We start from the raw sequence: 27880 nt of genomic DNA on the forward strand, positions 1-27880 counted from the left end.
CCTTCTTCCCTGTCCATAAGAGCACAACAGCTCAGCAGCTTCGCTCCCACCCCTTAAGTGAGAATTTTATAGTACGCACAAAAAATGCTGCAGAGATAGGTTTGGGAGGGCTATTTCTGTACTGAAAAATGGAGCGTAAGCTACCTGGGGATTGAACCCAGGCCTTCACTGATGTTGTCCAGGTGCCTTTTAGAAGCTGATCCATCACTAACAAGGCTTTATTAACTCTGCTACTAGAAGCTGCACTATTAGCTAATTCTAGTCAAAATTGCTGAGCAAAAATATTTAGAGGTCTGACTGAAATATGAATCACCTTCTGTTCAGTGCAGGGAGCTGATCTGTATGAAATTATGACTCAAATGTAATGCAGGGAACAAAGGTATGAATGCAGAATAGTACAACAGATCTGTCAGTCTAGACCTGGGACGTTGGTGTGGAGCTGCATTCATATTGGTATCATTAGATGTGGCTAACTTGCTATTCCTTTTATAGTATATACTATAATACAATAGTATTAATTTAGTCACGGTTAAGGATTAGTTACAGATCCTTACATTATGGAACAGGGCCAGTCAACCTTGGGCATATTAACACAAGAAATAAAAAAATAGTGAAATACTGAACCCCAAATTACTTTAATCGGTTAACGCATGCAAAGATGCCAGTGTGTTTTTTTAATAGTTCATGCATTTTGGAAAATAATACAGTAACTGTATTTTACTGCATGTTTGTAGAGGCAGTTAACATTCATGTGATTGCTTCCTATGTTCCTTTTTGCTGTTTTATGTGAAAAACGTAACAAGCAATATGCATTGTTCTAGGGTGCCTTCACACGGCAGATTTTTCTGCAGAAATTGTGACCTCAAAAAGCAGTTCCATCCATTTTTAAAGGGGTTGTTTTGGTGGGATACCCTTATGCAGGGACAAAAAAATGGGAAGAAAAAGCTGAATATAGAGCGGTTTTCATAACATTTTGTGACATGCTGTCTGCAGAGTTTAATTAGGCAGTTTTGGAGGTTGTAGACTGTCCTCTGACACTGCTAAGGCCTCTTGCATATGTACCCATTGAACTTAGAGGTTGTCTGGGTTCAGAGCTGAACCCGGACATGCCCAGGCATCCCCCCCTGACAAGACCATCGGAGAAGTTCATGCTCCGATGCTCTCCTTTGCCCTGCACTGAATCGTGCAGGTCAAAGGCATTTTGTGGAGTTCGTGACATACCAGTAGCAGTGAGCCCGGTGACGTCACCAGTACTCATGGGTGGGCTTTAGCGCTGCCCTAGCCTGTAAAACTGCTAGGGCATCACTAAAGCCCGCCCATCAGATCCGGTGACGTCACCGAACACACTGCTGGACAGAAGCTTCCGCCTGGCAGTGTTTTATAGTAAATAAAAGAACTCTTGCCCTGCGCAATCCTATTCAGGGCAAGGGAGAGCATCGGAGCATGAACTGCTCCGATACTCAAGTCAAGGGCGGCTGCCTGGGTGAAATTATGGGTATTCTACTCTGAACCCGGGCAACCCCTTTAATGTATTGAAACATCAGTGGTTTTCCACAGACCGTAAGTTTGTGGTGACGGCACAGAAGCATGCGCTGTGTATGTCCTGGATTACACCAAGCAACAATGATTTTGCTACTGAGAAAAAAAACATGTGATTTATACTAAAATGAGCACGCTGATTCCAAATATCAACTCTAAATTTGCCTGACACGTCTAGATTTTGTTATACATGCAAAGCTTATTCAGTCATTATATTGGAGATATTCCAATGGACATGTCCAGACCTGTCCGGTTCGGTAACGGCTTTCCCCGGCTAAGATCGGGGAATCTGTTACCTTGCGCTAATTGACCGAAGCCTCAAGCAGGCTTCAGAGTCAATTAGATGTATATATCAAAACTATTTAGCAATCACTGAATACTATGGGCCATCGAATATTTGCCAGTTATTGTCACCCAAGGTAACTTAAAATAATAAAAAAAATAATTACCTTTTTTCTTTTTACAAAAGAAAATTATACAGGTGTGGTATCGTTAAAACAGTACTGACCTGGAGAATGAAGATAGCGGGTCAATTTTACTGCATAGTGTACAGTGTAAAAAAAATAAAAATAAAAACCTTTATTAGAATTTTTTTCCCCCCGCTCCTTACTACATCGTATGCAACCGTAAATGGTGCCATTGGAAAGTTCAACTTGTCCTGCAAAAAATAAGCCCTCATAAAAGCTAGGACTATGGGAAGGCGGGGAGTGAAAAATGAAACCGCAAAAATGGTAAATCCCAGGGCCCTTAAGGGGTTAAACTTAAAAACTAGACTTTTTGAAATTGTTATTCCATTACATTTTGATACACTGTTTACTACGCAAACTTTGATTTAGATCAGGTAATTGGAGTACAACTCGTAAAATTTGTAAATTCTGCAACAAACCGGACCAATTTATAGGTATACGAATGTAAAAATTAAAGGTATTGCTCTTACAATGAGCAGATTTGTGGTGTGTGCAAAGTGAATATTAGAAGTATCTAAAACGGGTGCATTTAGGAATGTGATACGGAGGACGAAGCGCCACTTGTCAGGTGATTAGTGACATCCTCATTACTGGAAATGTGTTAATTATTGGCGACTTGTAACAGTTTGTTCTGCTTACATGTTCTCCCTTTTCAGCTATGTATTATCCATTCATTTCCCTGCCTGTAATTGCAGGAGAATTACAGATGCACTCAGTGAAGGGGAATTTATGAATTTGTTTAAAGCGGCATACTGTAATCTGAGCCAAGTCTAACACATTTCTCTTGCGCTAAACGTATAATTGGCATATGGGATTTCTAGAGCAGACATGGCACATTCTCCCATCCTAAGGTTGTAACACTGGTAAGGCTACTTTCACACTAGAGTTTTTTGTGGATCTGTCATGGATCTAAAAAAAAAAACACTTCCGTTACAATAATACAACCGCATGCATCTGTCATGAACGGATTTGGTTGTATTATGTCTTCTATAGCCATGATGGATCAGTCTTGAACTCCATTGTAAATCCAAGGGGGACAGATCCGTTTTCTATTGTGCCAGATTGTGTCAGAGAAAACGGATCCGTCCCCGTTGACGTACATTGTGTGGATCTGTTTGGCTCCGCTTTGTCATGCGGACAGAAAATCGCTGCAGGCAGCATTTTGGTGTCAGTCTCCAGAGCAAAATGGTGACTGATCGGAGGCAAACTGATGCATTCTGAGCGGATCCTTTTCCATTCAGAATGCATTAGGACAAAACTCTATTTTAAAGAGAATAAACTGCTAAATATTCAAGGAGCAGACTGTCGGGTTTGAATGCAGTTGTAGACAGTTTATTTTTGTCCATTGTTTGAGTTGTAATTAGGCTGCAGTCATTAGTAAGGCTGATGAACGGAAGTAGCAGTTATTCTAGATTTCAGCAGACTTTTTAAAAATGTATAAAAATATCTAAATGGATACAAGTTATGATGATCTGAAGAAGCATGCTCTTCAGAATTACTGTGCAGCTCAATTTGAACTGAATGTAATGAGTGGTCTGGTGTCTATTCTGTCATGGATGATGAACCCATGTTTTCAGACACACATTCACATGGCATTTCTACCCAAAATGTCAGATTTATACCAACGCTTAAAAAATGGACAATTGCAATACATACTGTGATGTGTGCAACAAATACTAGGCAAACGCCTATCAAAGACACGCCACAATATAGTATGAAAATATAGACTTATTAAATCATGATTACAAACAAGTAGGCAAATGAAGTTAATAACCAGAAGTCACAAAAGAAGTCTAAAAAGGAGCAAAAATGACAAGATAGTCAAGACAAATGCAGACCACAAATCTGACTCTAACCACAACGTATGTTTTGCCTATAGCGTTCTCTGATTTTATTTTAAAATGTGGCTTTTTTGGCATAATGCAATTGTCTCTTTCAAAGCTTTTCAGAGAGCTACCACCTCATTTGAGTACAAATACCATGTCTGTACCAAGACTTTATACCAGTATATCTAGTAGTCATCAGAATGGATTAGAGTGTTCTTGGGCTGGCTCAGGCACCACACCTCTCACCAGATTCCGGTGTCTCCAGGTTTCAGGCCTCTTCCTGTCTCTGCATATTAGAGGGACTTTTTTCTTCATGCAGCACTGCAAGGGATAATTCATTCTTTGATTCTGTGCTTAGCTGCTTGACTAGTGAGCTGTGAACTCTCCGATTATAGTTGTGCTGCTGACTTGGCTTCCTTGCCTGAACAATAGGTCTGAATAGATCTTACCAAGTCTCTCCAGCTTGCTAGAGTCTGTAAACAGATTTAATCCATGTCTGCCTGTGTACAGACTCCTGTCTCATTTTTGGATTCTCACCCTCCTCTTCTAGCCTGACTTATTCCTGTTCATCATACTGACCCTTCCTCTTGTCCTGACTTCTGGACTGTTTAACGGATTCACACCCTCTGCCTGTTTATGGACAATGTGTATTGTCTGACCCTTGGTGCCATGCACAGGTGTCTGACAGAACCAGAACTATTCCAAAAGGTAGCAGCCTTGTGGTTGGCTGCCTTGTAGTAAATCTCAGACCCCCCCCCCCCCCTCCCTCCCTTTCTCCCTCCCTAACCCTTGAAGGGAATACCATCCCTCTTAGGCTACTTTCACACCTGCGTTCGATCGGATCCGTTCTGAACGGATCCGCTCATATTAATGCAGACGGTGGCTCCGTTCAGAACGGATCCGTCTCTATTATTACTTAGAAAATTTTTCTAAGTGTGAAAGTAGCCTGAGCGGATCCTTTCAGACTTTACATTGAAAGTCAATGGGGGACGGATCCGCTTAAGGATTGAGCCATATGGTGTCATCTTCAAGCGGATCCGTCCCCATTGACTTACATTGTAATTCGGAATGGATCCGCTCGCCTCCGCACGGCCAGGCGGACACCCAAACGCTGCCGTTCAGGTGTCCGCTCACTGAGCGGAGCGGAGGCTGAGCGCTGGCAGGCGGATGCATTCTCAGTGGATCCGCCTCCACTGAGAATGCATTAGGGCCAGACGGCTGCGTTCAGGGCCGCTCGTGAGCCCCTTCAAACGGAGCTCACGAGCGGACACCTGAACGCAGGTGTGAAAGGAGCCTAAGTATAAAAGATCTCTAAGGGCACTTGTGCTGTGTACATGAACCCTGATAACTAATTTATTTTATGCCTCATGAAAATGGAGGTAAAAGGTTAGCATGTTCTCTGTATATTTCAAACCTCCTTGCTTTCTGTGAACAGTTTGAGTCCACACAGCTCCTCGTATTTCATAGTTTAATTATAAACCTGATGGCTGTAATGCATTTTTCAAAGTGATTAATTGCGCAAAGGCATTCAAGTTGACACAATGTAGACCACACTCTTGATGCCTGCAAAATTCTGAGATGATATTGGCATTAATTGTGTGTTAACATTTTGTGAGTTGGGGTAGGAGCAGATGACCTCCAACTCCTTGCAGGAATTGAATGACATGTTTTCTCCACTTCATTTTAGATTATCTGCTAAGTTGCTTTTACTAGGTACACCCTGTAAAAACGCTAGAAGATACTTGAATGAAGCTTGTTAAATTTTATATAATGGAAATAAATTAACTTTGCATATGTTAATAGGTGTCCATTGTTTTGCATGCATGTACAACTAGTCCTACAAGGGTTTGTGTGAAAATCTTAAATGCATTAGTTATGTTACCAAAATGGTGGTAACAACCACCATTTCAGTCCATGCTCGTTTTAGAATAGATGATGGAAGAACCCAGCACTGATTTTTGAGTCTTATAATGTGGTGGCCTAGTATCTTCTTGAGAGATTAGGGCAGATGGCATTTTATCTGCCGCCTTCAAGTATTTTACCTGGTTTAGGTTATTAAGTCAGAGACCTTCTCATACTGTGATATAAAATCTTGGCTGCACAACTGTTAAAAGGGTTGTCACTTTAGCAAATGGCATTTATGTAGAGATCGTTAATACAAGGCACTTACTAATGTATTGTGATTGTCCATATTGGCTCCTTCTCTGGCTTCATTCATTTTTCCATTGCATTATACACTGCTCCTATCCAGGGTTAAGGCCCTATTACACGGGCAGATAAAGCAGACTATTGTCCCTCCCGTCAATCACCTGCTCGCTAGAGGAGGATACTGCTGAATGCTAATGCATCACTCGTCCCTATACTGTCTCATTGTTTGCCGGCAGCAGAGCGCCTATTACATGGCGTGATCTGCCTCCGGCAAATCATTTTTCAACATGTTTGCCAGCAGTATTGCTCTGCCAGATCGTTAACGAGTATTCAGACAAACAATTGCGATAATCTTAACAATAATCTGCCCTTGTAATAGGGCCTTTATACATGATGAGCTTGAACCTTCCCTGCCATTTTACTGCTCATACAGGTTACATTATAGGGACAAAACATCTTGTATATGCAACACTACAGGTTTTTGGGTTGTCCTAAAACAGAAAGCAACATGGAGTCCAACCCACATCATTTATAAATCCTCTTGCATTTGACAAGTTTCTAGGTCATTGAGGTCATTAGACTAAGGCCGAATGCACATGGTGTGCATTCAGCCCTCCGCCCCAAAAATAAAATAAAAAATAATAATAAATTGAAGTAAACTAGTGTTAAGTGGTTTCAGTGTGCTCCAAGAGCATGTATCTGACAAAATTGGGATTCTGTGGCTTGTGTTGACTTGCATTTCCTCTTATAACGTTGTAATATATGCAGCGTTCCTTTAGTGGCATTAAATGGAGTGATAAATGAATGAGCCTTTTTGTCACTTCGTTGCTCGCATTGTGTTGAAGAAACTGATATCTAGGTGCCATCAACAATTATCTGATTTATTTAACACCAGGCAAAGTGATCTCTAAATAGAGGGCACTGTTCTTACTTTCTGGGCTAGTGCACAGACACAACCATGGTAAATTACGCTTAGACATTTGATATAGGTTAACTTTGTTTTCATAATTTCCTATGTTTTGGATGTTGCTTAGCATTTTCTTATAGGTTTTTCTTATTTTAGGCGTTTGTTCTAGCCACATGACATTCCATAAATGTTTAGTAGGCACAGCACCTATGTCTAGTACTTCTATGTGAGCTAGAACAGAGCGATGTCTATTTCCCATGTTGCCTGTCGGCTAACCAGGGTTCTCATTTTTGGGTGTCAAACAACCTCATTATGATTCATGGAAGTAGGGTTGTTGCGGGTATCGAAATTTCGATATCCAATCGATACTTTTGTCTGGTATCAATACGATACTGGGATTTCAATTTTTTTTCAATACTGGGCTGCGCTGCTGTGAAGTCTAGTATGTCTGAACATGAGCGTGCTGCTGTTAGCGTGCTCATGTTCCCTCAGCAGCACAGGGGAGAAGGAAGCAGTCTTTCCCTCCCCCTGGTGCTTCTGCCGCTGCCACCAATGAGGAGTATTTAACACATAATACAGGAGGCGGCAGCAGAATTGCATAGCCGGCACCCTGCCTTTGACAGGCAGCTGCGATGGGCGGCAGTTAAGCCCTCAGGTGCCACACTTGAGGGGTTAACTGTCGCTGATCTGCTGCCAGTACCCTCCTCCTGTATTAAGGGTTAATTATCATTGGTGTGCCCTCCCCCAACCCCCCACCCCATTGAAATCATTGGTGGCACAGTGCGCTCACCCCTCAACCCCCCAGTATTAAAATCATTGGTGGCATTCGCCACAGAGTCCCCTCCCCTTCATTGGTGGCAGTGGCGGCTCCGATCAGTTACCATGGCAGCCCTGACTGCCATGGTAATATCCATGCTGCCGTGTGCACAGAGCAGCAGGGAGAGTGTGAGGTCCTATTCACCCTGATAGAGATCTATTAGGGTGAATAGGACAAGGAATTAGAAGACCCCAGGTTCTAGCCCCTAAGGGGGACAATAGTTATTAAATAAAACTCTACATGGAAGATATATACAGTTGCAAGAAAAAGTATGTGAACCCTTTGGAATGATATGGATTTCTGCACAAATTGGTCATAAAATGTGATCTGATCTTCATCCAAGTCACAACAATAGACATTCACAGTCTGCTTAAACTAATAACAAAGAATTAAAGGTTCCAATGTTTTTACTGAACATACCATGTAAACATTCACAGTGCAGGTGGAAAAAGTATGTGAACCCCTAGACTAATGACATCTCCCAGAGCTAATTGGAGTGAGGTGTAAGCCAACTGGAGTCCAATCACATGAGATGAGATTGGAGGTGTTGGTTACAGCTGCCCTGCCCTATACAAAACACACACCAGTTCTGGGTTTGCTTTTCACAAGAAGCATTGCCTGATGTGAATGATGCCTCGCACAAAAGAGCTCTCAGAAGACCTACGATTTAAGAATTGTTGACTTGCATAAAGCTGGAAAGGGTTATAAAAGTATCTCCAAAAGCCTAGCTATTCATCAGTCTACGGTAAGACAAATTGTCTATAAATGGAGAAAGTTCAGCACTGCTTCTACTCTCCCTAGGAGTGGCCGTCCTGTAAAGATGACTGCAAGAGCACAGTGCAGACTGCTCAATGAGGTGAAGAAGAATCCTAGAGTGTCAGCTAAAGACTTACAAAAGTCTCTGGCATATGCTAACATCCCTGTTAGCAAATCTACGATATGTAAAACACTAGACAAGAATGGATTTCATGGGAGGATACCTCAGAGGAAGCCACTGCTGTCCAAAAAAAAACATTGCTGCACGTTTACAGTTTGCACAAGAGCACCTGGATGTTCCACAGCAGTACTGGCAAAATAGTCTCTGGACAGATGAAACCAAAGTTGAGTTGTTTGGAAGAAACACACAACACTGTGTGGAGAAAAAGAGGCACAGCACACCAACATCAAAACCTCATGCTGGGGGGCATCATGGTTTGGTGCTGCTTTGCTATGTCAGGGCCTGGATGGATTGCTATCATCGAAGGAAAAATGAATTCCCACGTTTTAGACATTTTGCAGGAGAACTTCAGGCCATCTGTCCACCAGCTGAAGCTCAACAGAAGATGGGTGTTGCAACAGGACAACGACGCAAAGCATAGAAATAAATCAACAGAATGGCTTAAACAGAAGAAAATACACCACCTGGAGTGGACCCGATTGAGATGCTGTGGCATGACCTCAAAGTGATTCACACCTGACATCCCACGAATATTGCTGAACTAAAACAGTTCTGTAAAGGGGAATGGTCAAGAATTACTCCTGACCGTTGTGCACGTTTGGTCTGCAACCACAGGAAACGTTTGGTTGAAGTTATTGCTGCCAAAGGAGTTTTAACCAGTTATTAAATCCAAGGGTTCACATACTTTTTCCACCTGAACTGGGGGTGCGTGTCCTTTTGAACAGATCACTCAGCAGCACTGTGCTGTCGGAGTGGAAGCTGCAGTGAGAAAGTAACCCTCCCACCCCTGCAGCTGATTTTTACCTTTTATTTTTTCAATCCCCATTTGCTCAGGAATAGGAGTGGCCTAGCCAAATCAGGGGCGTGGCTTAGTGGGACCTGGGGGCAGGATTTTAAGTCTTATTGAGGGTGGACACATTGTGGCAGAGGGCGTATCTGGGCATCTTACTGGCTCATTTGCATACCAAATAGTTTTTTCAGAGGATACAAACATCTATTGCTGAAACAAAGGCACATCTTAAAATAAGGTACTAAATGCTATTAGGCCATGTCTTTACTTCAATAGCGATTATTCTGGTGACAGCTTTCCTTTTTAAAGCTGTACTACAGCAGTGAAGATAAATGGCTGGGTTGTTAAGGAAACCTGGAGTAAAACTGTGCGCCGAGACTAAAGGACCTGCGAGCTTCTATTGGCTGATAAGGGTCATGTGACCAAGCTATTGGCTAATGCATTTTTGGGAATATCTCAGGAACGGTACATCCTAGAGAACTGAGACCTGGTGTAAAACCTTCCCGGACACCTGATTGTAACACTAACACACACACACCTTTTTTTTTTTTTTTTTTTTTTTTTTTTTTTATAGAATATATAGGCACTCTATCTGATGTTGCACAGAATGATCAGATGTGTATTTATATAAAAATAAACATTTTATTATCAAAAATACATATACATAAAAATAATGGAATTGTAATAGGAATAGAAATAAAAATAGTTAAGGATTGTTAGCCCTACATGTAACTGTATCCTAGTGAGCTAAACGTATATGTTGGTTTGCAGCCTCACAATAGCAGGTTGGCAATAGCTTATATGCTGTGAGGGTGCAAGTCTGCATTCAATCTCTAAAGAAACTATCAAGAAAAACTATTACTGTAACGATTTGCAGGCAGAAAGAATTGCAATCCTCCTACAAACCCAAGACTTGCTGTTATAAATATTAGACTGGTTATTTGTCTGCTATATGTCAAAAGGAAGAAAAAAAAAAATTTTTTATATACAGGTCCTTCTCAAAAAATTAGCATATTGTGATAAAGTTCATTATTTTCTGTAATGTACTGATAAACATTAGACTTTCATATATTTTAGATTCATTACACACCAACTGAAGTAGTTCAAGCCTTTTATTGTTTTAATATTGATGATTTTGGCATACAGCTCATGAAAACCCACATTTCCTATCTCAAAAAATTAGCATATTTCATCCGACCAATAAAAGAAAAGTGTTTTTAATACAAAAAAAGTCAACCTTCAAATAATTATGTTCAGTTATGCACTCAATACTTGGTCGGGAATCCTTTTGCAGAAATGACTGCTTCAATGCGGCGTGGCATGGAGGCAATCAGCCTGTGGCACTGCTGAGGTGTTATGGAGGCCCAGGATGCTTCGATAGCGGCCTTAAGCTCACCCAGAGTGTTGGGTCTCGCGTCTCTCAACTTTCTCTTCCCAATATCCCACAGATTCTCTATGGGGTTCAGGTCAGGAGAGTTGGCAGGCCAATTGAGCACAGTAATACCATGGTCAGTAAACCATTTGCCAGTGGTTTTGGCACTGTGAGCAGGTGCCAGGTCGTGCTGAAAAATTAAATCTTCATCTCCATAAAGCTTTTCAGCAGATGGAAGCATGAAGTGCTCCAAAATCTCCGGATAGCTAGCTGCATTGACCCTGCCCTTGATAAAACACAGTGGACCAACACCAGCAGCTGACATGGCACCCCAGACCATCACTGACTGTGGGTACTTGACACTGGACTTCAGGCATTTTGGCATTTCCCTCTCCCCAGTCTTCCTCCAGACTCTGGCACCTTGATTTCCGAATGACATGCAACAGTCCAGTGCTGCTTCTCTGTAGCCCAGGTCAGGCGCTTCTGCCGCTGTTTCTGGTTCAAAAGTGGCTTGACCTGGGGAATGCGGCACCTGTAGCCCATTTCCTGCACATGCCTGTACACGGTGGCTCTGGATGTTTCTACTCCAGACTCAGTCCACTGCTTCCGCAGGTCCCCCAAGGTCTGGAATCGGTCCTTCTCCACAATCTTCCTCAGGGTCCGGTCACCTCTTCTCGTTGTGCAGCGTTTTCTGCCACACTTTTTCCTTCCCACAGACTTCCCACTGAGGTGCCTTGATACAGCACTCTGGGAACAGCCTATTCGTTCAGACATTTCTTTCTGTGTCTTACCCTCTTGCTTGAGGGTGTCAATGATGGCCTTCTGGACAGCAGTCAGGTCGGCAGTCTTACCCATGATTGCGGTTTTGAGTAATGAACCAGGCTGGGAGTTTTTAAAAGCCTCAGGAATCTTTTGCATGTGTTTAGAGTTAATTAGTTGATTCAGATGATTAGGTTAATAGCTCGTTTAGAGAACCTTTTCATGATATGCTAATTTTTTGAGATAGGAATTTGGGGTTTTCATGAGCTGTATGCCAAAATCATCAATATTAAAACAATAAAAGGCCTGAACTACTTCAGTTGGTGTGTAATGAATCTAAAATATATGAAAGTCTAATGTTTATCAGTACATTACAGAAAATAATGAACTTTATCACAATATGCTAATTTTTTGAGAAGGACCTGTATGTGTATGTATGTATATATATATATATATATATATATATATATATATATATATATATATATATATATATATATATATATATATATATATATATATATATATATATGCAATATTCTAGAAATCAGACTTGGAACGACCAACTGCTATGGCTTATAGGGTCACCCTTTTGGCCTTCATCTGGACAACCTGCTGCCGGAGGGTTTCAGTCACTTTGGAACGGCACACAATTTTGCAGTCAGTGAAAACTAGAAAGTTTAGACATTTACGCTGCCAGATTTGTTAGATCATTAAGGAAATTAGCACCAGTTGCCAGATTAACACCAATAACTTGGAAGTATCTGAAAGTGTTCTCTAATTTTGATCAGTGTTTTTAATTTTTATCTCATATTTTTAGTCTGTGCTTTACAATAAATACAATTTATGAAATCTTAAAATACTGCTATTTTACTCATGTTAGGATATATTCACATAGGACTACACTTTGACTTGACATTTTGGAAATTGTGTGTTCTCTAAGGCTACTTTCACACTAGCGAATGATGAAACAATGCTTGCAGCGTTCGGGTATCCGCCTGGCCGTGCGGAGGTGTGCGGATCCGTCCAGACTTACAGTGTAAGTCAATGGGGACGGATCCGTTTGAAGATGACACACTATGGCTCAATCTTCAAACGGATCCGTCCACCATTGACTTTCAATGTAAAAGTCTGGACGGATCCGCTCAGGCTACTTTCACACTTAGAAAATTTTATACAATATAATGCAGACGGATCCGTTCTGAACGGAGCCACTGTCTGCATTATATGAGCGGATCCGTTCAGAACGGATCCGCTCTGAACGCTAGTGTGAAAGTAGCCTAATTTTGATCACAACTGTATATATCTTCTATTTCTACTAAACAGACGGTGGGTGTGTCGTGGATTGTGCACCTAGAACATAATTTTAGGCTGGTTGAGCCAAATCGTTTCATCATTATGATTCAGGACTGTGGTCTCACTTTTTGATATCTCTGCTCGCAAGTGATTTGTGAATCCTGTCTTTAATCAGTCTTTTTTTTTTTTTCCCTTATTTTAAACCATCTTGCAAAAGGTTTCTTTTGTTTGTGTTCATGCATTTATTTCCTATATGCCTGTTCATTGTGGGAACCGGACCTTGCCAACTGAAAGGTGTGGGAATGAAGACAAAAAGAATTCTGAAATGTCAAAAACATGTTGTGGATAATTACTTTTGCTCAGTGAACCTTGAACCAGGCTGGCACAGGCAAAATCCCAGACTGCAAAGAATGTTTTCAGGAAAGCTACGTGATGCATCCTGTCCCCTTCTTCCAACATAGCTTTTCTGTGTAAGAATTTAATGCAAAAGTAGTGGCTGGTCTTCAGTGCTCGAAATCTGGTGGGAAAAGGGGTATGAGAGAAGAAGTAATCTATAAAAAAACATCACTTTTATATATTGCTTTTTCTTTTGGGATTTGTAGTTCTTACAAGCAATTTATGATTTTTTGTGTCAATTACTATTTTAATTTTTCAATTCTATGCTGAAGTTTTGCTTTAGATACTGTAAGTTTCAGTGGTGTAATATGATACGCAGCCTCATTTAAAGAGGCTCTGTCACCAGGATCAACCCTATTAAACCATACATACTGCCGCCATACTTTAATATAAAGAAAAGAAACAGCTGCAGAAAAATCAGCATTTTATGCATATGCAAATAAGCAATTGGAGCACCAGGAGGCAGGTGTGCTCTACACACTCTCCCCTCCTCTTGATTGACAGGGCTAGACATGCAGAGGCCAGCATCTACATGTCATATACACTATGTACTATAGCTTCACCACACTGAGAGAGGCTCAGAAAGCTAATCTACATATTACTGCTTTATTCACAGGCATGATATGATTATAGACACCAGTAATATGTGCTACCTTATAAGCATTGGAAAAACATGCTTCTGTATGTGGTAATGCAATGGCTTGGTGATGAGCATTTTTGGTTTTGCATGTAGAGATCCCAGGTTTGAATCCTGGGAGAGACATCAAGGTATTTTTCTTCAGATAATTTTTTTTCTTCCACATTTAACCCTAATTATTCTATAGAAAAGTAATATAAATAGTTTCTTTATAATCATATATTGTCTGTGAATAAACAAGTAATAGTTTTCAGGTTTCAAAGCCTTTTATTATTTATGATTATATAATTTATTATAGTATAGCTTTTTATTATGGGTTAAAAAAAAGGAAAAAATAAATATATAAACTTTTTCTAAGTCTCTCTGGGGAATTGAACTTAGGATTTCTACACGCATGAGAGACCGCTTACCAATAAGCTATAGCATTATCACATAGAGCATGCTTCTATGCTTATAAGCTAACACATATTACGGTGTCTATAATAATATATTGTGCAGTAATATGTAAATTAGCTTTCTGAGCAGATCTGTGTGGTGAAGCTGTAGCACAGCTAGGACACAGCTCTGACCTCGGCATGTCTAGCCCTGTCAATCATGGGGAGGGGGTAGTGTGCAGAGCACAGGGGGTATTACAAAGCAGTGCTTAAACTATTTATCCCCGCCTCCTGATGCTGCCATTGCTCATTTGCATATGAATAAAACGCAGATATCTCTACAGCTGTTTAAAACTTTACCTTTTTCTTTTATCTGTGTGCTGATCAGCATGATAAAGCATGATAAGTTTGTCTAGTTTAATATGGTTGATCCTGGTGACAGAGCCGCTAAAGTGATGGCTTGCGTGGCTTAAACCCGCTTTGGATTAGTTAAAGCACCACATAACGCTACTGTTTTGAACAAGTCCAGTTTGGGATTTGGCTGCAGAGGGAGGCAGCTTTTGATGCCTTAGTCTAGAAAGCAGCTAGAGCTGTGTTGTTGGACTAGTTTTAAAGGTAACAATCTAGTATGAATTGGAGAAGATTTAACCTGTTCTGGAGCGATGTGGGAACATGGCGCCCGCTCGCATGTGCAGCACCGTGGCTAGCAGATCTCTGCTGTTTAAAACGGCAGAGACCTGCGGCTAATTACCATGACCGCCAATAATGCTGATCGCTGGTAATTAAATGCTTTAGATACTGTGAGAATTTTTTAAAATTAAAAAACATAATTTATTTGAAGATCTTGCTTTAGCCTTTTGTGGAGGGGAGCATGCAGGGAGAGGTGGAAGATTAGATCTAGCTCTTGGTCCTGTATGGGTTTAGATCATCCCAGGGAAAGGGGTGACATTAAAGACTATAAACACCTTTTGGGGGCATAATAATAATAATAGATTTAAAGTTTTTTTTTTTATAAACTAGAATTTTTTGTTCAGGGTTAATTTGTTGCTACATTTTCACACAACTTTGCATAAATCAGTAGTACAAGTGACCATACAAAACTATGTCTTATCCGTCTAGTTTTCCTGTTACCAGCTATTCAGTTTTGGCTTGTTTACCTGCTGCATCTTTGACAGGATTCAAGGATCTAGACAAAGGTTTGGTAGTCGGTCTAACCTCCCTGTATACGTTAAATAAAGGTATAGAAATGTTTCTGCAGTCCAGCCAGGATATTCCAAAATGAGCACTGATTGCTTTCAAAAATGTTAGTTATGGGAGGACTGGCACCTGCCTCACTTAGAGCCAGTTTAAAGAATATGTTGAATTCTGAGAGGGTTCTCTCCGCCAGTTGCCTCAATTCACTTACACTGGGGACGGAGTATGTAGGTGCAAGTTTCTCCAGTGTAAGAGAATGGAGGCTGCTTATGGTCAGAACTAGAGATGAACGAATTTCCCATTTTGAAATTAGTTCACACTTCGTTTGTTGGTTAAAGGTGAATTGCTTTATAGATTCCGTTACCACGGACCATAACGCCGTTCTATGACTGAATGCATAACGGAATGTCTCTAAAGGTAATTCCGTCTTAATAGAAGTCTATGGGCTGCAAAACTGATCTGTCCAGTTGCCGTTATGCAGGGGAGTCCTCTCCTGCATAACGGAAGCCGGCCATAGACTTCTATTATGAAGGAATTAATAATGGAATTGCGTTATAGTCCACGGTAACGGAATGTATAATGCAATTCACCTTTAACCAACAAACAAAGTGTGAACGAATTTCATAAGCGGAAATTTGCTCATCTCTAGTCAGAACCCTCCATAAGTGGCCATGTTCCCAGCGCAGCTTCGGCTAACAGGTCAGCGGACTTACATGTTAACGTGATTCATATTAAACCATTGGACATCAGAGCTGCTATTTTTTTTTTTTTGTTGTTGTTTTTTTTTATACTGTAGATTTTTATTAGCACATAGCGTTCAAATTTTCAATAATACAGAAAGGAAGAAAATGGAAAAGCACGAAATGCTATGACATGTCTCATACAGAGTCATTTGGCATACCATAAAAATGGGAACATACACAATGGGAATTACGTGTAGTAGTACAGGTAGAGCTACTAGTTTAATAATGCTTATTACAAGCTGCGTGCATGTGCTGTCAACAGCGTAAAACTAGTAATATAAACTGACCCAAACCTTTTAAGGATGGAGCATAAATAAAGCTTTCAGTGTGCTGCCATAAAATGCAGCTACATAATGTCTACTTTATTTATTTGTTTTTATTTATTTTGCAATACAGTTAAAATGTTGTGGTAGTACTTAGCTGTATCCAAAATTATAACTATATATATTTTTTTTCTTCTTCCTTAGTAACATTGCAGAAGCCCTGGTTAGCAAAGGCCTAGCCACTGTGATCCGCTATCGTCAGGATGATGATCAGAGATCTTCTCATTATGATGAGCTATTGGCAGCAGAGGCCCGGTAGGTACCACTTGCTTAATGGGTATTTTGTTACAGGTAATGCTCTACAATAAATGTAATTATGTGGTTAGCAAATTTGAATATTTCTCAAATGTTATTTTCTAATACTTGACTGTGTGCATGTCATGTGCAATTCTGAGAGAGACGTTTATCCGCTCTCGGTAAGCTGGTCTCTAGCTTTCAAGGACACCATCTACATAGCGTTTCAACTACTGAATGTAATTTGCTCTCAGTTCTTGGAGCAGAACGTATACAGGTAAACAAGTTATATAGTGTATCTACTTGTTTTCGCCTGTGATTTTTGTTTTACAGTTCATTTCTGAAAAAAATGTTGTTCGCATAATTCAAATGACTTCTTTGACACTTGAAAATGCATGTTTCATTCGCTTTAAAGCGAAACTAGTCAAAACCTAAGGTTGCCAATTTAATCTTCAGACTTCCAAATGCAGGTGTAGACCATAATAATTGAAGGTGCCTGTCCAAATATAGAGTGTGGACCTCATCCCCTTGGCAAAACCTCAAAATCGCACAATTATCTTCCATGATTGCATGTTTTACTTTTAAGGTGTTGCCTACTTTGGGCGTCTTCACTTGATTTTGAAAGGTCCCGGACTATAAACCGAAAATGATGGTGCAGTTGGTGTCTCACTGCCATGGCCACTCTGCTGCAGTAAATAATTTGGGGACTGAGAAACTGTCCTGGTTGGGCAATGGAGGAGAACCTCACTCGGATGCAAACAGACCACCTGCTGCTGTTAATGGTGTTTTCTCTCGGCTATCTGATTCACATCTACACTGCTCTGTACTTCTCTATAATGTCTTTCTTGCTGCGTCTCTCTGATATTCTGCTCTCCTGTCACTGTGTTCAGTGTATGGGAGGCCTCATACAGTTGGGATCAACATTATTAGCTCCCCTGAATATTGAGTACACAATGTAAAATTGTATATACAGGGAGTGCAGAATTAATAGGCAAATGAGTATTTTGACCACATCATCCTCTTTATGCATGTTGTCTTTACTCCAAGCTGCATAGGCTTGAAAGCCTACTACCAATTAAGCATATTAGGTGATGTGCATCTCTGTAATGAGAAGGGGTGTGGTCTAATGACATCAACACCCTATATCAGGTGTGCATAATTATTAGGCAACTTCCTTTCCTTTGGCAAAATGGGTCAAAAGAAGGACTTGACAGGCTCAGAAAAGTCAAAAATAGTGAGATATCTTGCAGAGGGATGCAGCACTCTTAAAATTGCAATTGCATCGAACAATCAAGCGTTTCATTCAAAATAGTCAACAGGGTCGCAAGAAGCGTGTGGAAAAACCAAGGCGCAAAATAACTGCCCATGAACTGAGAAAAGTCAAGCGTGCAGCTGCCAAGATGCCACTTGCCACCAGTTTGGATATATTTCAGAGCTGCAACATCACTGGAGTGCCCAAAAGCACAAGGTGTGCAATACTCGGAGACATGGCCAAGGTAAGAAAGGCTGAAAGACGACCACCACTGAACAAGACACACAAGCTGAAACGTCAAGACTGGGCCAAGAAATATCTCAAGACTGATTTTTCTAAGGTTTTATGGACTGATGAAATGAGTCCGTGGCTGGATTGGTAAAGGGCAGAGAGCTCCAGACGCCAGCAAGGTGGAGGTGGAGTACTGGTTTGGGCTGGTATCATCAAAGATGAGCTTGTGGGGCCTTTTTGGGTTGAGGATGGAGTCAAGCTCAACTCCCAGTCCTACTGCCAGTTTCTGGAAGACACCTTCTTCAAGCAGTGGTACAGGAAGAAGTCTGCATCCTTCAAGAAAAAACATGATTTTCATGCAGGACAATGCTCCATCACACGCGTCCAAGTACTCCACAGCGTGGCTGGCAAGAAAGGGTATAAAAAAGAAAATCTAATGACATGGCCTCCTTGTTCACCTGATCTGAACCCCATTGAGAACCTGTGGTCCATCATCAAATGTGAGATTTACAAGGAGGGAAAACAGTACACCTCTCTGAACAGTGTCTGGGAGGCTGTGGTTGCTGCTGCACGCAATGTTGATGGTGAACAGATCAAAACACTGACAGAATCCATGGATGGCAGGCTTTTGAGTGTCCTTGCAAAGAAAGGTGGCTATATTGGTCACTGATTTGTTTTTGTTTTGTTTTTGGATGTCAGAAATGTATATTTGTGAATGTTGAGATGTTATGTTGGTTTCACTGGTAAAAATAAATAATTGAAATGGGTATATATTTGTTTTTTGTTAAGTTGCCTAATAATTATGCACAGTAATAGTCACCTGCACACACAGATATCCTCCTAAAATAGCTAAAACTAAAAACTACTTCCAAAAATATTCAGCTTTGATATTAATGAGTTTTTTGGGTTCATTGAGAACATGGTTGTTGTTCAATAATAAAATTAATCCTCAAAAATACAACTTGCCTAATAATTCTGCACTCCCTGTATTTGTGAGTTATAATCTCCCTTCTGATCGTCAGCAGTGTCATGTGGCCAACACTGACCAACTGACTCAGGATAGGAAGTCAGGTATTTCTCTTTTAAATCTTATGAGACTTACTGACTGAGGCTCCCATAGGAACACAGAAACTGGCTTACTATCCAGACATAAGATGCTTTGTTACTTGTAGAGTCAGTATGACACAGCTGAGCATCAGAAGGGAGGTTATAACTAGCAAATACAGTCTCTGGTAAGAAATTAACGTTCACTACAATTTACAGCATGTACCGTTCTAACAGGTCAGAAAAAAATATTTTGTGCTTTAAGTTTGCTTACCGTATTTTTCGCCCTATAAGACATTTGTGGGAAAGCTGGATAACAAGTCTTGTGCATCTGTACCCACAATCCAGAAAATGCTACCCTTGCATTATTCAAGTAACCCTTTATGCTATGAATCCTGGACACATCTTCTGGCAATTTTTATTTTTTTTTTAATGCATAAAAACAATCATGCAATACAAAAACAAACAAACAAAAAAAAAACATAAAAAAGCTTAAAGACTGAAGTGACACAGCCAAGCCTGGGTTCCTCTAGAGCAGTGTAGATCCAAGAGGTGCGGTTCTGCTGTAAAAGGGTGAGCGAGTACACTTCTATTTACTTTTAATTTTTTATACCCATTATGCAAGTAACCCAGCTTTCCCAGAGCCCTGAAAAGGAAATCTACCTGGCTATGGCAGCCTTTAGGAATGGTGAGCAGGACTTGCCTTAATATATTTGGAGTTCTTCAGTCTTACAGCTCCACATGACTGTAACCCAGCTTTCCCAGCACCCTAAAAAAAAGCAAATCTTCCTAGCTATGGGCCCTTGTTGAGAATGGGATTAATTTTGATAGATTTGGTATTCTGCAATCCATTAGCTTCTCATGGTGGTAACCCAGCTTTACCGGCACCCTGAAAGGCTTTGGGTTTGCCATGTGGATTCATACTTGGATTTTCCAGGCTCCTGGCTAGGATCCTTTTGGGCGGATCCCTCATAGATATGCAAAAACAAATTCATTATAATAATGCAACCGCATGCATCTGTCATGAACTAATATGTTTGTATTATCTGTACCATAGCCAAGACAGATCAGTCATGAACTTCATTGAAAGTTAATGAGAGACTGATCCGTTTTCTATTGTGCCAGATTGTGTCAGAGAAAACTGATCCATCCCCATTGACTTAGATTGTGTGCCAGGATGGATCCGTTTGGCTCAGTTTAGTCAAGCGGGACAGCAAGACGCGGCAGGCAGTGTTTTGGTGTCCACCTCCAGAGCGGAATGGTGACTGATCAGAGACAAACTGATGCATTCTGGGCTGATCCTTTTCCATTCAGAATGCATTAGGGCAAAACTGATCCGTTTTGGACCACTTGTTGAGAGCCCATGACTGATCTCACAAACTGAAAGCCAAAATGCTAGTGTGAAAGTAGCCTTAGTAGTTAATAAAACAACTTTCCAAAGAGGTGACGAGTAGTAATGTCCAGTATTCATTGGTAAGTGGCTGGTTGTCCTTCTACTGTAGCAAGTGACATTTATAACTTGTAGGTTTTGGATTAGCCCTAGCTATGACCTTCAGCATGGATCAAAAACCTTCAGCACTCCTGCTGTTGTGAAACTACAACTCCCAGCATACACGCTTGGCTGTTCCTGTAATTCCCATAGAAGTGAAAGGAGGATTCTGGGAGTTGTAGTTTCAGAACAGCTGGAGTGCTGGAGGTTGCTGATCCTTGATTTAAAGAATGACTATTTGGGTTTGTATTTCTGTCCAATCCAGTAACATGAGCATTTAACAGGATAACTACTGTATTTCTTTGTGACACAGTTTATGTAGAAGTTAAGAATACTTTTTTTATGGTGACAGTTTCTGTAAAAGGAGTATTGGCTGCATCAGTGGCTTGGTGGTCATTTGTGGGTCACTGTAACATTTCCTCCTTCCAGGCTGCAGAGCCTTTCACGATCCATATTCTTAGAAAGTAATCATTGGAGTTTTTTTGATGAGTTATTGTTTTCAAGGAAACAGCATTTCAATGCCTTTTTTCCCCCCCTCTCTCTTTCGTTCCTAAAACTGCATTTATGGCCTCATCTTAATGAGTTGGAGTTACTGGCAGACATCAAGTCACGCTAGCTACCCAACCAAGAGATAAAATAGAAATTGGATGGCTCAGGAGAAGTTCAGGGAGTATGTAGTTTTTCCAGAGTACGGAGAGAGACAAACATAGATTTAATCACTTGAGAAATTTGATTATATTAACACTTGAATAATTTTCAATCTTGTGTAATACATTGTCTCTGGACTGTTTTTACTTTCTATTTCACCAGTGTGTCTGCATGCCGTGTCTACATATTTTACTTCCACCTGTTTGAGTTCTAGATGCTTACATAAAAAGCTGTGATTAGGTTTCTGTTTTGTACGTCACCTTTTTTCCTATTGACATCAACAGATTTGCCAACGTTTGTGTTGGTAAATTTGGGTTATTTGACACGCCCAACTCAGAACACCCTATTTTAAATGGGGTTTACTTAAGGGGGTTGTCCCACGAAAAATATTCTACAGTTTTCACACCAGCACCTGGATCTGAATTCTTTTGTAATTACATGTAATTAAAAATTTACTGAGCTACTTAAAGGGAACCTGTCACCTCCAAAAAAACATCCCAAGACGGCAGCAGTACCTGAGTAGCCAGTAGCGTGTTTGTAAAGATCATTTTCTTCCTATTGGCAGATGAGCTAAAGCTGTAAAAAAAAAAAAAAAAAAAAAAAAAAAGTTCTTTAATACCTTGCCGGCCCTCTTCTGCACACATGCTTGAAGTCACGGAGGCAGCGGCCTCCTTGCTTCAAGTCGAGATAACTACTCCCTCTTCCCTGCCCCTTCGCTGTGACAGTTTGGCTGGCTTTGCCGAACTGCTGTCTCTGTCACAGCGAAGGCGCAGGGAAGGGGGCGTGGTTACCGTGACTTGAAGCAAGGAGGCCGCTGCCTCCGTGTCTTCAAGCCTGACTAGAAAAGCACGGTGGCAGGGGATTAAAGAACGTTTTTACAGCTTTTGCTTCATCTGCCTGCAGGAAGAAAATAGTTACAAACATGCTGCTGGCTACTCTCAGGTACTGCTGCCAGCTTGGGATGTTTTTTGGAGGTGACAGGTTGCCTTTAATAAAATGTATATGTATAGCGCCATCTGCTGTTTTTTTGTTTTATCTTATTTCTTTGACCTGCCTACTAAGAAGGCCGCACATGCTCAGTTTCATCCTTTAACTGCCTCCTGAGCTGTGATGGGGAGAGCATGGACAACGCCCCCTTTGCTGCAGCAGAAAAGACACTCCCATAGAGCTGCCGGCTTTATATAAATCTAGTAGATCAATGAAGTCAATTCTACTTGAGAAGAGTCATGATTATTCATAATCTCTTACATGCTCACCAATTTGCTGATTGGCAGTTCTCTCCTAGATAGAAAGGGAGAAAACTAGGTAGAAGCCTGTCGGTCATCAGCAGGTGGGCAGGGAGAGAAGTAATTCATGAATAACCAGGACTCTTCTCAGGTGGCTGTGACACTTTTCCAGGCCCTAGTCTGTAATGATAGTGATATTGGTTCTCGGCAACCACTTACTTTTAACTTTTAAATGACAGACCACTGAAATCAACTCGCCTGTCTCTTTTTTTTTTCTGCCATTAGTATGGGCAGCATAAAGTTGCCATAAACAGTTGAGGAACACCTAAGGCTGGTTTCACATGGGCGTTGTGGGAACATGCACGATTTTTCTGCGCAAGTGCAAAACATTGTAATGCGTTTTGCACGCCCGTGAGAAAAATCGCCATGTTTGGTACCCAAACTTCACAGAAGTTCGGGATCGGGGTTGTGTAGATTGTATTATTTTCCCTTATAACATGGAGGGGTTGAAAAAGAAGGAAAAAAAAATAAAAAATTTAACTCTCCTTAATCCACTTGCTCGCGCACCCTGGCTTCTCTTCTGTTATCTTCTTTGCGATGTACAGAAAAAGGACCTGTGGTGATGTCACTCTGGTCCTCTCATGGTCCATCACATGATACCATGGTGATGGATCATGTGATGACCGGAGTGACGTCACCACAGGTCCTTTTCCTTTACACAGCAAAGAAGACGACAGAAGAGAAGCGGGGCATCTCCTAGCAACCGTGCGTGAAAATCTGCACTTGCTTGCGATTTTCACTCAGCTCCACCATTCACTTCTATGGGGCCTGTTTTGCGTGATAAATGCACAATATAGAGCATGCTGCGATTTTCACGCAACCCAAAAGTGATGAGTGAAAATCACTGCTCATGTGCACAGCCCCATAAAAAGGAATGGGTCCGCATTCAGTGCGGGTGCAATGCGTTCACCTCACGCATTGCACCCGCGTGGAAAACGCGCCTGTGTGAAAGGGGCCTAAAGGGATAATAAAGTTTGTAAAATCAGTATTGAATACCTTGAAGGGTGTAGTTTCTTAGATGGGGTCACTTTTATTGAGTTTCTACTCTAGGGGTGCATCAGGGGGTCTTCAACTGGGACATGGTGCCCCCAAAAAAGGCCATCAAAATCTGCCTTCCAGAAACCATATGGCGTTCCTTCCCTTCTGCGCCTTGCCGTTGGGTCATACAGCAGTTTGCGACCACATATGAGATGTTTCTGTAAAATTCAGAATCGGGGTAATATAAAGTTTTTTGTTTGGCTGTTAACCCTTGCTTTGTTAGTGGATAAAAACAGATTTAAAAAAACGGATTAAAATGGAAAATTTGCCCAAAAATAGCTGTTTTGGCATTTTTTTGGGACAGTGTTCATCTGAGGGATTAGGTCATGGGGTATTTTTATACAGCAGATTCTTACGGACGTGGCGATACCTTATGTCAACTTTTATTTATTTTAGTTTTACAAAATAATACTTTAGACACAAAAAAAAGACATTTCTAAAGTCTGAGAATCCGTTTTTTCGATTGTCAGTGGCTAAATGGAATTAAAATTGGAGAAGGGGATTATACATTTAGTACTCCATTGAAGTGTGATACTCCCTGAAGCAACCGTCAATGTAGAGGCCCGGATGATCGGGGCACGTGTCCCACTGAGTGGTGGTGTCCTTCTGTATCCCCCTCCTGTGTCACACTCTGCACTTTTTTGGGGACCGTCCCTTCTTTCCAGTATGGGGGGACCACACCTGGAAAGTGTTGGCCAAGGACGATCCGAGCGCCTCCAGTTCCTGAGGTACTCTGGCCTGCTCTTTCCTAGTCCGAAAACATCAGGGCTTTGAGGACTGCCTGATAGAACTGAAGGAATGTCCCTGTGTTGCCAGCGCTCTGGGACAGCACAAAAGAGTTGTACAAGGCAACCTGTACCAAGTAGACCTAAACTTTTTTTGTACCATGCCCGGGTTTTGTGCATGGCATTATATGGCTTGAGGACTTGATCAGAGAGATCAACTCCTCCCATATACCGATTTGTAGTCCACAATTGGGCTTGAGGACAGTTGCTGCGGTACCTAGCACAGGGACAGGGGTGATGCCGTGAATTGTGGACAGTACAAGGACATCCCTCTTGTCCTTATATCTGACCAGCAACAGGTTTCCACTGGTAAGGGCACGGGTCTCACCCCTGGGAATAGGTACCTGGAGGGGGTAGGTAGGGAGGCTGCGTTGATTTTTCCGCACAGTCCCACAAGCAGACATGGATCTGGCAGCGAGGGACTGGAACAAGGGGATACTAGTATAAAAGTTATCTATGTACAGGTGGTAACCTTTTATCTAACAGTGGGTGCATAAGCTCCCACACAAGTTTCCCGCTAACACCCAGAGTGGGGCGGGACATTCTGGGGGTTCAATACGTGAGTCTCGTACACACAACTTGTAAGTGTACTCTGAGGTACTCTCACAAAGTTTGTACAGCTTCACGCCATACCTCGCCCGCTTAGGGAAAGGAGTCTCCCCTTGAAAGCAATGAGACTCATCAACCGCGACCTCCCTTCCAGGTACATAGGCCTCCAAAAATTTGGCCCCAAAGTGATCGATGACCTGCCTAATTTTGTACAGGCGGTCATAGGCAGGATCACGTTGCTGGGGACATGCTGCATTATTTACATAATGCAGGCATTTCCGGATGGCCTCAAACCAGGTACGTGTCATGGCCGTACTGTAAAGTGGGGTCTGGTAGATGACGTCCCCACTCCAATAATGCCTGACACTGGGTTTTTTGACTAGGCCCATGTGCAGCACGAGGCCCCAAAATGTCGTCCTCTCGGCTGCCCTGACCGGAGTCCAGCCACCGGCCCTAGCCAAAAAGGAGCCCGGGTCTTGAGCTGTTGGGTGAACATGTTAGGTTGCTCCACCATCAGATTCACAAAGTGGTCACTGAAAAAAAGACTAAAATGGTCATTTTCAGTCAAACCCACTGTGGGAATCTGGATTCCTGCTTGGCCAACAAAATCAGGAATTGCAGGCTCAAAATGCTCTGGGATACACCAGACAAGTTCACCGGTAGGGGGGCTCAGGTGAACTTATCTGGTGGGCCGGAAAACTAGTACGAGCCCCAGAACTGCTCGTACTAGTGTGGGCCACAGGATCCCTAGTATGGCGGCCCCCTTGCTCTGCCTGGCGGCGTCTCCGCAGCCTTGGGGGCTCATAATCATCGCTAGATGATGACGCGGATGACAAAAGGAAAGTGGGAGGCAAGCTGGGCGTATGCCTCCTTGGCCGAGAACATCCAGCGGGCCATAGGGGAGTGTGTGTGTGTGTGTGTGTGTGTGTAATAGCGCCAAAAAATGTGAAAATTAAAACACTCTGATCAGCGGTGTGTTGTGCGATGCGCTAACAGTGGCCGGACGCTAAGAGTGCGGGCCACAGTCTGCATATGCAGAAAAAATAAAAATGCTTGCGCCCCAAAAAATGTATGTGGGCAGGGGGGCAAGCTGCAGCACCGCTGTGCTGTGGACCCCAGACACCCGATTAGGGTGATGCAACAGTTTAACTTATTTATTTTTTTTTTTTTTCACAGGACATTGTCCCAGGGTGCCTGCTCAATGATTTGAGCAGGCACCTTGTTCCGATCACCGCCTGCCGCGCGGCGGTGATCGGAAATACACAGGGCGTACAGGTATGCCCTGTGTCCTTAAGAAATTAACTTTTTTTTCCTTGATCATATTTGTTCCCTTATTGCAAACAAAACTATAACTTTGTCTAATTCTTCTGTGTGTTGCAGAAGGTCATCAATTTCCCTTGTTTTTCTGTTACTCCTGTAACATTAGTCACCTGCAATGAAGTATTAGAGGCAGTAGATTTAGGGTAGTATATCTTTGCAGGGTACTCTGCTCAAGGGCATACTACTTGTATGTTCTGTGGTTTTCTGAAATTTCACCATCTAAATTAGCAATTTTAGTCTTTACATGCCCGAATGGAAGTTGCTATTCAAAGTACAATAGATAAGATTCCATGAGTCATAGGCTCGGCATCATGGAACTCGGACATAAGAAGTAGGATGTGCCCTCTCATTGGTGTCATTGAAAGGTATCCTATGAAGGTTAACTTGGATTTGCCTTGGCGATTACATTTCCAATCACTACTTTGGTGTCTGAAATATAAAGAAGCTTTATCAGATGCCAAATCTCTCATTTAATTGAAAGTTCTGAAGATATTTGTGAAGCAGGCAGTTCTGTTATATCCCATCATGTGGGTCAGTAACAGAAACGGTTACTGGTATCGCGCACATGTTAGCAGATGCTTTTCAGCAAATTAAAGGCTTTATATGGATTTGGTTGCTCTGGATAGAATAAAATTTAAACTTACAACGGCCTGACCTTGGCCTGAAGATGGCTAGTAGTTGACCCACATATGAAACTGATGACCGTCTATACTTGTCAATTATTCACATTTACAAAGTACTATAGCTACAACATAGGCTTCTCATACCAGTTAATCAAGCTTTCTTCAACATTCATTGCAATAATGTACTATCAGTAAGCATTTGCTTACATTTCCAGTGGCAACAATCTCTGAGCCATGTGATTTTTTTTTTTTTGATTTTTTTTTTTTTAACTTGATGGGGCACACCCTGTCCAAATGTCCCGTTACACCAGATGGGTGCTTTCAAAGGTGATCCCCCTTCTTGTAAACGCCCTCTGAGCCAGAACAGACTCGGGCTCCATTCACACATCCGCAAAATGGGTCTGCATCCTTTCCGCAATTTTGCGGAAAGGGTGCGGACCCATTCATTCTCTATGGGGACGGAATGTGCTGTCCGCATCCAAATTTGCGGATCCGCACTTCCGCATCCGTGCTTCCGTTTCCGCAAAAAAATAGAACAATTGCGGACAAGAACAGGCATATTCTATTATGTCGGCAATGTGCGGTCCGCAAAATGCGGAACGCACATTGCCGCTTTCCGTGTTTTGCGGATCCGTGTATCCGCAAAACACATTGCGGACGTGTGAATGGAGCCTCACTCTTATACTTTCATCTGAATAGCCTCAACTGAAACATTATTCCTGTCGATGATCTATCATGATCCTGCCATACATATACATGCTCAGCTTGGCAAAGCATGCATGCATAGGGAGCGGGGAGAAAGCAGCTGCCAGACATCTCTAGCAGCAGCTTATTTCATGAGAGCAAAAGAACTGCG

The 27880-nt window shown here is 41.8% G+C and overlaps 1 protein-coding gene across 2 annotated transcripts in view; it reads left to right on the plus strand.

Moving 5' to 3' along the window:
* Positions 1–27880, plus strand: part of SND1 (staphylococcal nuclease and tudor domain containing 1) — a 602204-nt gene that overhangs the window by 202038 nt on the left and 372286 nt on the right. For both annotated transcript variants that reach the window (XM_044279946.1, XM_044279947.1), the window contains exon 13: positions 16670–16780. In XM_044279946.1, coding sequence (XP_044135881.1) covers positions 16670–16780 — 111 coding nt within the window. The remainder of the gene's footprint in view (positions 1–16669; positions 16781–27880) is intronic.

This window comes from Bufo gargarizans, chromosome 2 (genome assembly GCF_014858855.1).
Source record: "Bufo gargarizans isolate SCDJY-AF-19 chromosome 2, ASM1485885v1, whole genome shotgun sequence".
NCBI lineage: Eukaryota > Metazoa > Chordata > Amphibia > Anura > Bufonidae > Bufo > Bufo gargarizans.